Source organism: Stylophora pistillata, chromosome 6, assembly GCF_964205215.1.
Source record: "Stylophora pistillata chromosome 6, jaStyPist1.2, whole genome shotgun sequence".
In the NCBI taxonomy this organism is placed as follows: domain Eukaryota; kingdom Metazoa; phylum Cnidaria; class Anthozoa; order Scleractinia; family Pocilloporidae; genus Stylophora; species Stylophora pistillata.
Window position 1 is genome coordinate 3,297,501 of NC_142524.1, and position 12,500 is coordinate 3,310,000.

General features: G+C 41.1%; 3 protein-coding genes across 3 annotated transcripts in view; 1 reads left to right on the plus strand and 2 right to left on the minus strand.

Moving 5' to 3' along the window:
* LOC111339030 (uncharacterized) overlaps positions 1-5,341 on the plus strand; it is a 13,016-nt gene extending 7,675 nt beyond the window's left edge. The window contains 9 exon segments of the mRNA XM_088724631.1: positions 672-773; positions 776-841; positions 1,689-1,770; positions 1,772-1,862; positions 2,086-2,248; positions 2,415-2,447; positions 3,123-3,305; positions 3,924-4,091; positions 5,084-5,341. Of these exon segments, the coding sequence (XP_088580757.1) occupies positions 672-773; positions 776-841; positions 1,689-1,770; positions 1,772-1,862; positions 2,086-2,248; positions 2,415-2,447; positions 3,123-3,305; positions 3,924-4,091; positions 5,084-5,145 (950 nt within the window). The 3' untranslated portion in view covers positions 5,146-5,341.
* A 562-nt stretch (positions 5,342-5,903) lies between these two features.
* LOC111339043 (serine/threonine-protein kinase Nek6) lies at positions 5,904-7,678 on the minus strand. Its single transcript, XM_022945622.2, has one exon. The coding sequence runs from the start codon at positions 7,526-7,528 to the stop codon at positions 6,467-6,469; it is 1,062 nt and encodes a 353-aa protein (XP_022801357.2). The 5' UTR covers positions 7,529-7,678; the 3' UTR covers positions 5,904-6,466.
* Positions 7,679-8,302: 624 nt separating this feature from the next.
* LOC111339049 (leucine-rich repeat protein 1) overlaps positions 8,303-12,500 on the minus strand; it is a 5,916-nt gene continuing 1,718 nt past the window's right edge. The window contains exons 3-4 of the mRNA XM_022945627.2: positions 10,383-11,101; positions 8,303-9,634 (exon numbers count right to left, since the gene is read on the minus strand). Coding sequence (XP_022801362.2) covers positions 9,385-9,634; positions 10,383-11,101 — 969 coding nt within the window. The 3' untranslated portion in view covers positions 8,303-9,384. The remainder of the gene's footprint in view (positions 9,635-10,382; positions 11,102-12,500) is intronic.

Genomic DNA, 12,500 nt, shown 5'->3' on the forward strand with positions numbered 1-12,500 from the left:
CTTTTAGACGGGGTCAGCGACGAAGTCGTAAAAAGCGGCAGCAGACAGTCAAAACAAAAAGAAAAGAAATGAATAAAGGGAGTAAGTTTCTAAAGAAACTATGGTGCTGCGTCGGTGGGGGTAACAAGGTAATTCGGTAATATCAACTAAGTTGAAATTGTAAATTGGCCACCGTAAAGAGTTTAAAAGCTGACGTTTCGAGCGTTAGCCCTTCGTCAGAGCGAAGGGCTACTGAAGGGCTGACGAAGGGGCTAATGCTCGAAACTTCAGCTTCTTAACTCTTTACGGTGGGCAATTTACAATTTCAAATTAGTTGATAATTACAAAAAAAAAGATAAACGACCCTCTTGGGTTTATTGTGCTACAAACACGGTGGCTTTCTTTCCCAGCTTTCGAAATAAAACAATTCATTCTTTATTCTTATCAAAGAAAAATCTTTTGATATATGACAAAGCCTAAAAGGCTTCGTCTCGGTTCATAAACACGTAAAAAAAACTTGGCTTATATCCAGCTATCTTGATCTCACGCTTGCTCTATGACGCATATTCCTTTATGTTGTATTCAGGCCGTGAGGGAATAGAATCGAATAGGAGGAAGTGGGAGGGTAGTACACTTACGTGCGAACAAAGTGTTGCTATAAAGTAGTAGTCAGCGGTATTGTTGATTTTCAGGATTTATTGGCGGCGCTGGAGGTGATTCCCGTGGGGGTGGAGGGTACAGAGGCGAAACATTTGACTGTCCGGCAAACGCGTTACTGGGAAAAGGAGGAGATATTTCTGGGCAAAGAACACGGACGGAATTGGAGGCGGAGGGGCTGGGGACGGGCCACATACAGGAGTAGGTTAGTATGCGTGCCTAAGTTATTACAATAGCCAATTCGACTGAGAGAGAAATCAATAGGAATTCAAAGAAAAATCCGTAACTGTTTTACGCGAGTAGATTTTATGTATGTTCTAAATTCAAGTCAACACCAGAGAAACAGCAGTGTTGTGACCATCCGAGAACTGCCTGGCGGTTGCTTTATCCCGTGTGGCTTTTCGGGTAGAAATAGGTTTTCAGAAGAACGTTTTCGAATCGATATATAAGGATTTTACAGTCATTAAATTTCGTTGTGTTGGTTAATATTGGATTTAACAGGCAGGAAGGTCGATTGAATCATGGGGCACGCAAACAACGAAATACAAAGTACATGTGTCAAATCGCCAGAGGTAAAGCTGAATAGCTGTGGATGGAAAACTAGTTACATGACAAATCAACTTAAATGGAATCGTGCAATCAGATTTGGATATTTTGTATAGAAAACGTTCTATTCAATGAACAACAGGGGATATTAGTTTTTTTTCACCCTCGTAGTGTTTTGAAAAATAATAAAATTCAAGTTGTCCGGTGGCATCATAATTTAACGGTGTATGTAGACTTTCCGTTTTTGGTCTCGGAAGCTCAGCTGACCGAGAATCACCTTTAATTTGTTGGCAAAAAAGGTCATATTACTAAGTTCACATGATGAGTGGAACGTCATTTCTTATTTAGATTTCTAAACATGGCATTAGGCCAGTGAGGACCTCTGGACTTTTAAGAACTGGTCCCGTGATTTGTTTTTCAAATGGAGTGCTTGTGATTGAGAAAAAGCAATAATAATGATGATGAGTATTTAATATTGTAACAAAAAGTTTTCGGTCGACATGTAGGTTCCAAAGGAGGTTCCGGGGGAACCAATGCCGGCGGCGGAGGGGGAGACTCAACTGTCAACAGTGACGACGGTGCAGCCGGTGGGGGGTGGACACTTCTCTGGTGGCGGAGGAGGGGGTGGAGGCAGTGGATGTGGTGGTCGCGATGGAGGAAAGGGAGGGTCAGCTGGAAACGTAAGTCATTAATTTTCATTTAGTTGGAGTGAAAACCGTGTGAAGACAGAGCTTACGTTACCACTACGACCGTCTGAGAAGACGTAAATATGCATCTTGCTATTTCAACCTTCTTCTAGCTACAGGGTGTGTCTAATTTTAACAAGGAATTTGAAACTAAGTTCTCTATCCAAGAAGGCAGGGAAGAGTTTATCAAAGGCTCTCTTCCACCATTTTCTTGTAGATCGGTACTCACGCTGGGGGTGGGGGTCAGTCGTCCTGCCCAGGAGGAAATGGCGGCAACGGAGGGAGCGTAGGGAAATGGCCTCCTAATCAAGCTCCCCACTGCTACGACAAGTCAGCATCAGGTGGTAATGCAGGCTCATCTAGCTCTGGAGGTGGAGGAGGTAATGATTTTGTCATGTAGTGCACACTGTGGAGTCCACCAGGCTGAAAAGCCCTCAAGTACATAGGAACGACAGTTCACTTGAAAATGATTTCATTTACAGGCCTCAATCACATTACCGTTTGCAATCTGATATATAATATTTGTTTGTTTAATTCAAATTAAAGGTGATTCGTGTGGCAATCATTACGGTGGAGGCGGTCAGTATACATTTTATGCCGGTTTTTTTTTTTTTTTTTTTTTCCCAACGCGATTTAAGCAAAGACCCAGCAGTCAGCTCTTTTGGTTTGATGTAGAATTTAAGGTCAGATATGATACGGGATTTGGGCTCCAGCACTTTCGATTGAGCGTTGTTAAACAAAAGCAAAAGTATTAACAGCGATTGATCGCATCTGATTGACTGAGAGAATGGCGCGAGTTTTGTTGGCCATTGAAAGAGCGAGGTAAAGCAAACCGTTGCGATTTCGATTTAACTTGGCCTGTAAAAAGGAGAGGTATTCTCCAGAAATCGCATAGCTTTCATAACCCATAGCCGAATCGTCAGCTCATTGGAAGGTTTAAATTCTCAAATGCAGTCGATCTTGTAGTTAAGCGGTGGAGACAACACCTATATGATTTTTGACGCGATTTCCATATCGAACACCAAAAGGCTAGTTGCCATAGTGGACTACTTACGGTCTTGTATGTTTACGTCGACGTCTAAGATCTTTCTTGTACTTAAATCTCTCACCGCAAACTCGAATATTCCGGAGAAATTTGCTCTCTGAATAGATAAATAAATGAATTGATAACACATACACAAACGCTCCCGATTTTGGAGCAGTAATAACACTTCCGTTTTTTACGAGGACCGTTCTGTTTTTGTTCAAATTCAGGTGGACTCCAATTTGGCAATTCCAACTTCACGACTCACCTGAGTTACGGAGGGGGAGGTGGAGGGGGAGGAGCAAGTGCCTTCAGCGATGACCCCAACACTGGAGGGAAAGGCGGCAGTGGAGGAGGACTGGTGTACCTACAGCTTGGGAAACTGGAACTACACGGGACCATCAGTGCAAAAGGTATGGTCCAGTAGAGCATGCAACCCACCCCTCCCTTTCCAACTCAATTCCCTACGAAAGCTTATCAGACTTGAGCTAGTTCCTGGACGTTTCACCTCTTTACCTCCCAAAGATGATTAACGTGTATCTTCTCCCTATGATATCCATATATTATTCAGCAAACAGGAAATGAGAATACTAAAGCTTGTTTTTTTTGTTCGTTTTGTTTTTCATTTAAAACCAAATACTTACAACTAATTTACATGGAAATGTGTAACAGATAAAGGGGAGAATTAACAACCAATCAAATCCTTCTTCTGAGAGAAACGAGAAATGAGAAATGAGAAATGTTGATGCAAGAGCACGATTCTCGATTATGTTTAAAACAAAACCTTATTTCAGATCCAAATGGTAAGAGGTGATATCCTTTCCAGACCTAAATTAGTAAAAAACAAAAAACCAAAAACAAAACAAGATAATAAAGTCTATTAGTCAAGGAAACGACACCTTACGAGCCGCAAATGTAAAAGGTTACAGAAGCAGCGAAGGCCATTAAAAAAAGTGATTAATTGTTTGACGTTGCAAACGTTGCGTTTTGGCTGTTTTATAGAGCTAATACTATAATACCACTTTACGCAGGAAACTCTGGACAATGCCTCAATCAGAAAGCTCACGGATCAGCCCCTGGGGGAAGTGGTGCTGGTGGTAGTGTTGTCATCTTTACCAAGGAACTCATCGGAGATCCGAAGAGTAAAATTTCTGTATCTGGAGGGGCTCCGGTGAAATGTGCAAATGGAACTGGCGGTGGTGAGTAGACAATGTGTCATGTAAACTGTGCCGTAAGAGCTTCTCAGTGAAGCTCAATTAAGTATCAGATCACCCAAGCTTCTGATCATTTCAGACGCTCTGATAAAGAGCGTTGACTTAAAACAAATGGTTCAGGGATCAAAGATACAAAGACGTACGGAAGAGATCTCAACCGCGGGATTAGGGTCGCAACCCGTAGGATCAGAAAGATGAGGGCTTTCAAGAAAATTAGAGGTCAGGTTCTTCAAGATGACAGAAACATTAAAACATGTGTTTTAACAGGGATTTTAAGTTTTTGAACAGGATTTAGAACCGGCCAGTGCTGCTGAGTACACAATCAGGAACAGAACGATGAAAAAGAATGTGGCAAACAATTTCAGATACATTTGAAATGAGTGGAAGTGTATCTAAAATAGGCGAAAAATATTTTGACCGTGTAACAAAAATTTTTTTCAGATATGATTGCAGCTCGGTTTTTTTTTCGGATTTACAGTGGAACCTTGATTTAACGAAGTCCTCGGTATAACGAACGATACTTCAGTAAAATGTATGCCACAGAACCTCAAGATAACGAACCAATTTACCCAGTCCCTTAGCACTTCGTTAAATTGAGGTTCCACTGTATTACAACTTCGCTTTTCCTCGCAATCATTAACATGGGTATGCATATTCTCCATACTGTTCTCTATACATTTTCTAGACAAGGAGAATTGTTCACCTATCAAGAGCTTCTCTAGTTGGCGATCATTTCCTTTATTCGCATGACCTTACAATTAATATTTAACTTATATATTGTTAATATAACATTTGAATCAATACTGATACTGTTACTAGAAATTAGATGCCAAACTTTCTTAAGAGGTAAAGGGCTAAGAAACCATGAGGCTACGATCTTTGGGGTTCTTCCCAGTGATGATTATGCGGCGATCAATGTGATCGTCCTAGCATGTGGGAGGCTAAAATTACTAACATCTAATCAATTGATCTTCAAGGTGGCGGTGGTGGTATCGGACGCTGGGTTGTACAGGAAGGTCAATCCACTCATCACAGCTAAATTCGCGGCCATGGACCCTAAAAACACTAAGCCGCAACAACTAAAAAGTAGAGTTGAAAAGTTCGCTGATTTAGATGTTTTGTTCTCTGCTGTATCAGTATCATGATGGTGTATCAGAAAATACACGTTCTCTTATCACCATCAATAAGCTACAGTTGAGGGAAAGTAGAGAAGGAAATAAAGTTAGTTGAATCTTGCCAAAGTCTTGGGGTTATATGATACTGAATGATCGAGCCTTAAAGCAGGCCTTTGTTAGTAGTGTTACGGCACCAAAGTTTTTTCGCCTGCGAGAAATTATGAGGCCTTGGGCAACGCGACACAGCGAGAGATCTGCATGGGGTCCCATGAGTAGTGCCAGACTCCCGACAAACCTCTTCTCGACTCGTCTGAAATCTTCCCGCTAATAATGACGGCTTGCTCGTGGCATATTTCTTTTTGTGGCGGTCACGCTGCGCCAGTCTTACCAAGGTCTTTACCATCTTTGCTCTTTTTTTAAATGAGGCAAGCATTGATTTATGGGGAATGAAAAAGCAATTACGTCAACGGCTTTGGCAACCCTCTTCCGTTTAAGATTAAGATCAAAGAGCTTTGTGAGCCAAGTCGTGAATATGTTATTAAAACAAAGCATCGTATGGTGTTTATCTTTTAGCTAAGAATTGAAGTAAAATTTGATTGCTAATTCAATTGACAATTTTTTAAATTGTCTCTATATTCAGAATTTGACGCCGGGCAGGAGGCTTAAAAGAACACAAAGTGGCAGAGTTTATTCAGGCGGTTTTATTGTCTTGTATTATCTTCCCTTTTCGGCAGGAGCGTACATTAGCGAAAAAAGCAAAGCTTTATCGGTGTTTGTACTCAGAAAGGAACATTTTCGTTTCAAGTTACAATGCCTTGCACCTTTTAAGACACCTTTCGACAAAGAAACCTTTGTAACTTTTTTGATGATGAAAAGGAGGGAAAAATATTTGACAATGAAAAAAAAAAAGCCTTAGTTTATCTAACCAGTCAATTTTTAAAACTGATTTGTACAAAATGGTTAGTCGGACATAACAAAAAGGATAAGAACTTTATTGTTTCCTTAGCTCCCCGTTTAGTGCACAATAAGATTATAAAGTGACTTAAGAAAGCAGAAGTGTATCCTAACTTCAACCTTATGTTAAATCCTTTGTAATTTTCATTCGATGCCAGAGTTTGTTATGTTACTTAAGATCCGGTAGTTTTGTCGACGCATGAAGTCATTTTTTGAATGTGTCTCCGACTAAAGAAAGAGCTGTTAAATTCTCCTATCCCATGAACGCGGCAGAAGTGTTGTATTCCTGCATTAGAGGTCGACAATTTCAGGTCCCTGATAGCCTTCCCTCATTCTTTCTTTTGTCAAAGTAACCCTGTTCAAAAGCTCCTCCATGCTTGGTCTCTGGTCGGGGTCGCCCTTGACGCAATCACGAATTGTGGCTTTAAGTTCGTCGGAGAAATTTTCATTGATATCTGGGGGCGGTCTGCCCTCCATAATGTTTGCCAGAGGAGTAAACATGTCGGTACCTTCAACTTGATAGGCGGGTTCAAGTGCCGTGAGCTCGTACAGCAAACATCCAAGAAGCCATACTTGGCCTTCAGGGCCAAAAGCCTGTCCTTTCATGACCTCCGGTGGGGAATAGAATCCCGCTCCATCAACCCTGATGTCAGGGTCATTCATCGTATCCTGCTGGGATGATTGGTACAGCAAACCACTGTCTAGTTTGAGGTTCCCGTGTTCGTCGAAGGAAATACGCTTTGTCCCTTTAGAAGTCTGATAAAAAATGCCTTTTTCATTCAGATACTTCATGGCAGAGCACAGTTCGCAAAACGCTTTCCATATCAAGTACTCGGGCAAGTGTCTCCTTAGTTCTCGTCGCTCCCTGATAACATCCTCAAGCGCAACTGGAGGGTACTCAAATACAATTATTTCCGTACTGCCTTGGTGAAATTGCAGGAAACTACGCATGATATTTGGATGGTTGATATCTTTCCAAGCTTCCATGGCGGCTTTAAACTCATCAGCTAAGCAAGGCATGACACACTTTAGCAGCACCTCTGACATGTCCAGAAGACACTTGGCAGGATAAACACAGTTCAATATGTTCTCTGAGCTCAAGTTATTTCGGTTTACATAGAAATCGTCCACAGAGAGCTGATTGGATAGAAAGTTGATCATTGGTTTTGGAATCGGAAGGTCTGCGATGCGCGCTAGTCGTTTCAAACCCACAGCTTGTAAAATGAATGTGCGGCAATGTTGTTGCAGGGAGCCGGGTTGGGGTTCGAAAGAGGAGAACGCACCCTCCGGGTTCAGAATATTAAATCTTGCCTGGTTGGTGGATGGGTCCTGCAAACGCGTCCTTCTCGCCATAACTCAGATTTCGGTAAGCTTTCTTCGCTGGTACGCGCGCAGACTTCGATTCATTTGCTCGCGTTAATTGAAATGCAATCAATACATTAGGCAATTAATTAGCTTTGTGCGTCACAATAGCCCTTAAGAACCGGAAGCCTTTTAAAACATGCAGCACTGAAAAGTGCTCAAAGCCTAACTATGGCCACTTGGATCATTTTTTAGTTGTCACAAGGTCTACCTAAAGATTAAAAGAACCACTTTGACGACCAAACGGCCTTCCGTGCAAAACATTTCTGCAAGAATCTTTCATTCTTGAAATCATCGTTCGTGCGTTACCTTATCTGCGAGAACTATCATTATCTAGCGAGCGATGTTTCATTTTCCTCTGAATAAATTCGTTTTTTTAATCACATCAGATGAGGATAGCTAACGCCTATCCGCACTAACCAAACAATAAATGAATCGGTTGAATGAAAAGCGTTCGTTGATACCGTGGGGATTAAGAGTGCCGCAAAACTCTGGAAGGAAAAATTATCCTTCAAATCGGCTTTAAGAACTCTTTAGGGCGGCAAATTTTCATTCTCAACTCAGTAGATAAAACCAAATTATCTTCAGGGGAGCAGGGTTGGCGTAGTGGTGAGAGCGCTCGCCTTCTACCAATGTGTCCCGGGTTCGATTCCCGGACCCGGCGTCATAAGTGGATTGAGTTTGTTGGTTCTCTACTCTGCTCCGAGAGGTTTTTCTCCGGGCACTCCGGTTTTCCCCTCTCCTCAAGAACCATCATCATTTGAATTTATTTAATTTAGAGTTTATTTGGATTTACACACGACCCCACAAGCTGTTCAGCTTTAAACATTATCGTGTCTAAATAGAGGTATTATTATATTATTATTATATCATTCACTACCCCCCTCCGACACACAATTCTTTAGAAACTTACACCTTTAAACTGAAGATGGCTTAGATCGCAGTTCTGCCAAATAACGGGAAAAGTTTATTAAAAAAAGGCAAAAGTTTATTTACCCTGCTGGCAGAGGTGTTTATTTGTTAACTTCCCCTACGGTCCACGTAAAAATAAAGTCCTCTGCGCTCGGCATGTTAAATCTTCTTCGAGCATGCGCGGCCTGTTGCTTAGAAACAAATTGATTATGGGCTCACACTTGGTCTTGCTATTTGGCTAAATAGGATGCGTGCGCATAAAAACGTGTTTAAAACAGGTTCTGACCGGTTTTGCAAATCAGATTATCCACAAACCTGGATAATTCCCAGGCGCATACTCGAAGATTTAACAGGCCGAGCGCAGAGGACTTTATTTCTCCTTGGACCGTAGGGGAAGATAACAAATAAAAGCCTCTGCCAGCAGGGTAAAGTTTATTGAAAAAATCGTCTCTAAGTGTTATTCTATGCGCACATGGAACATTCAATAAAAATTGTAACTTAAGTCCATTTTTTTTCTGATTCACTTGGAATATCATGATGTGCGTTGAAAGCGTTACAATGTTTTTTGTTTTTTTTACATGTACAGGGCTCGACACTAACAGTAGCCCACTAGCCACAGACTAGAAGAAATTCAGTTTTGTCTGGTGGTTTTCGATTTCTAATACCCAGTTTGGCTAGTAAATAAACTGAAATTGTCATCAAATCTAAGATGTCACTAGCCAATTGGCTAGTAAGTTCAAATGTTAGTGTCGAGCCCTGATGTAGAATTAAAATGAGACGTAGAGAGAACATGTTTGGTGGTAACATATTATTGTCAGTGATAACTGGAATGTCTCTCTCATTATCAATAAATTGGAATGATTTTACACACTTCAGGATGAAGTGAAATTTACCTTTTCATGCACTAGTATGGACAAATGGAGACCCAAAGGATTCTACCTCCAGGAAGGTCTTTTGCTACTCTGCATTCTCTGAAGACATCTTTGAGAGCAAATAAAACTCTCTGCTGGAATGTGGCTTTGTGTAGGACAAGCAGACACGACTGTATGAGCTAGCTGATGAATATTGATGGTTGTAATGTGGTGGACACATGATGTGAAGCAGTAATTTCCACAAAAACACTGTTTTGCAGTGTCCAGAAACACACAGAGGGAGGATGGAATAAGTTCTTTGTAGTATACACACCTGCCAGAAGAGAGAGATTAATAGTCAGAATAGTTTTCCCAAAAGAGAATTTTACGTTTTCAAAGTCAAAACACTTTTTGTGACCGGTCTCTGAAGGAAAAAAAACCGTTCTGTCCAAAAATATGCCCGTGACTTATTTCTCCCTTCCAATCTCCTCACAGAGTTAGTTACTGTCTCACCCTTTACCTCCTTGAAGTGATTGAAATAAAATTTCTCCCTACAATGTCCTAGCATTATGCAACAAGAAGGTAATGAGAATACTCAGACATATCAAGTAGAAGTTGCTATCTCTATCTAACATCAAATTCTTAGAACTAATTTACTAGGAAATTTGTAGCAGTTAGAAGGGAGAATTAAACATCAGATCTTGAGAGTTTATAGAGGTTAATAAAATCTGGTTGCTTGGGATATCCTGAGGCTTCAAATGTGAACAGCCACTCCCACAATGAACAACAAAACGCCACCCCCATAGCTGGCAGATCCCTGCAACTCTGTTCTGAGCCCCAAGTGAACTTTAGCGGTAATAACTGAGTGAGTTCTGTACTAGAGAATATTGGCCCATTAAGGACTAAGCACAGCAATGTTCATGACCGTATCTGTAGAAATGGTCCATATTGCAAAATCTTGACCAAGCAAGAACTAACCAGAATGCCTGTATATATTTACCTTAGGACTACCTGTACCTTGCCATACAATAATAGAAAACAAGAAATTACTCAAAGAAATTTTGAGATCACTTATGACTCACTTGTGCTTCTTTACAGCAATTCCTGCACATTCCTTTAGCGATGGAACAGTCAATTTACTAATGTTGTGCCACTTGTCCTGAGCTAAAAATGGGTTTTCAGATACATCAATGGAATCCAGATTTAATTTGGACAAGCTGTAAGGTAAGACCCTCAGCTGGTTATGGCTAGTAGACAGGAATCTCAGGTTTGAAAGATTTCCAGTGTTTATTGGCAACATGAGAAGTTTGTTCTGATCAATTTTCAAATGAACAAGGTTTTTTAAGTTACAGAATGTCACAGGCAATAGCTTGATTTCATTTTGACTGAGATCCAAGAGCTTCAAGGATGATGCTAAGCTTCCAGAACACAACAAAGGTGGAAACTCCCTGATCCGATTACCACCCAAAATTAGCTCTGATAATGCTGAGAAACTGACCAGTCGGCAAGGGATTGCCCTTACTTGATTGTCAGCAACATTCAAACATGACAAGCTCTTCATTTGTAGAATGCGTGCCTCAATCCGTACAAGTCCACAGTTGTTTACAGTCAACTTTTTGAGCTTACTTGGAAATGGCTTTCCAAGGGGATAATCTGCTCTATGTTTGATCACCATTTCAGTTTTGGGCTTTTCAATTTCAGAGACCTTTGCAGGAACCAGACAGGAAAGGTTGACATTTTCCAATGCTTTATCTCCAAGCTTGAGTATAGATAAAAATGTTTTCAGACTTGATGGGTCAGCCTGTTGACAGTAAACAAACAAATGAAATGATAAAATGAAGAAAGTAACTTGGTAATTTCTGACAGTTCCTTGGTGCTGCAGATGAAGTGGTATTGAACAGAATACCTAAAATACTGTACAGCACAAAGCTGATAAACAATCTGCCTTCAACATCAAGAAACATCATTATAGACAGGGCTCAACACTAACGGTTGCCCACTAGCCACAGACTAGAAGAAATTCAGTTTTGGCAAGACAAACTCAAACACTTTTCTTGGAATTTCATTCTAGGCGTACTGTGTTACCTGGCACGTATGCAAATTTATGTCCAATTTAACTTTTAGCTCTGGCACGTAAACGGGTAGCTGAACATGTTATCATATTGAAAGAAATATTTGACCGACAAGAAAGCATTTTCGTTTTGTTATGATATTACTTGAACAAAACATAAGCTACCGCTTTTCTAAGAGATGGATTTCATGGTTTGAGCAATGATCCTATTCTTCGTGGAGCAGCAACATTAACAGACCACCATGCATGGCCAATAAACAACCGACAACAGATGCTTATTTATGGCGAGGATGCTATTCAGGTTCTGTCAGAGCACTTTGAAGCCCTGCTAAACCAAGACCACTTCAACTTGCGGTCCTGCCTTGATGAATCGATGGAGCTCAAAGTTCATTTGCAGAGAGTGAGAGGAGAGCTTTACTACAACAACAACACCAACTTCTGGAAGAGCAAGTTTCAGATGCCAGGCCAGTACCCCAACTTATTGCTGGTCATTAAGGTCTGCCTTGTTACACCTGTCCAAACTGCTTGTTGTGAAAGAGGCAGCTCCAGTCTGAACAGAGTTATTTGTGACTTCAGGTCAACCCTTGATGTTGGGATTGTTGAAGTCCTTATGAGAATCTCTGTTAATGGACCAAACCCATCAGAGTATCACTCTTCCTTAGCTATTGCAAGATGGCTTGACGTTGGTGAGAGGGCTAAGTGGCCAACTTTCATGGACTAATTTCATCATTAATTTCTTGCCATATGGACAATGGAATATCATTATCAACTAGTTTAATCATGTGACATCTCACATCTCACATTTAATACTGTCGTTGTTATTATATTATTGGAACTGGTTTAAAGATGGCATCTCAGGGGCGTAGCCAGGATATTTCAAAGGGGGGGTCACAGAGGCTACTCACCATTTACAGTGCTCCTCTCCCGAGTGTATCAGCAGGCTCAGTTGTATTATCGTGGCATGAAGGCCCATATCAATGGCTTTTATGGCCAAGATATTGTCACGGGGTTTTTGCCACCTGAATATTGTAGGTTGTTTGCTCTAAAGACCTATCAAGGGGGGGGGGGGGGAAATGGGTACCCCAAGAGCCCCCTGGCTACGCCCTTGCATCTGGACAATCGAATTTCT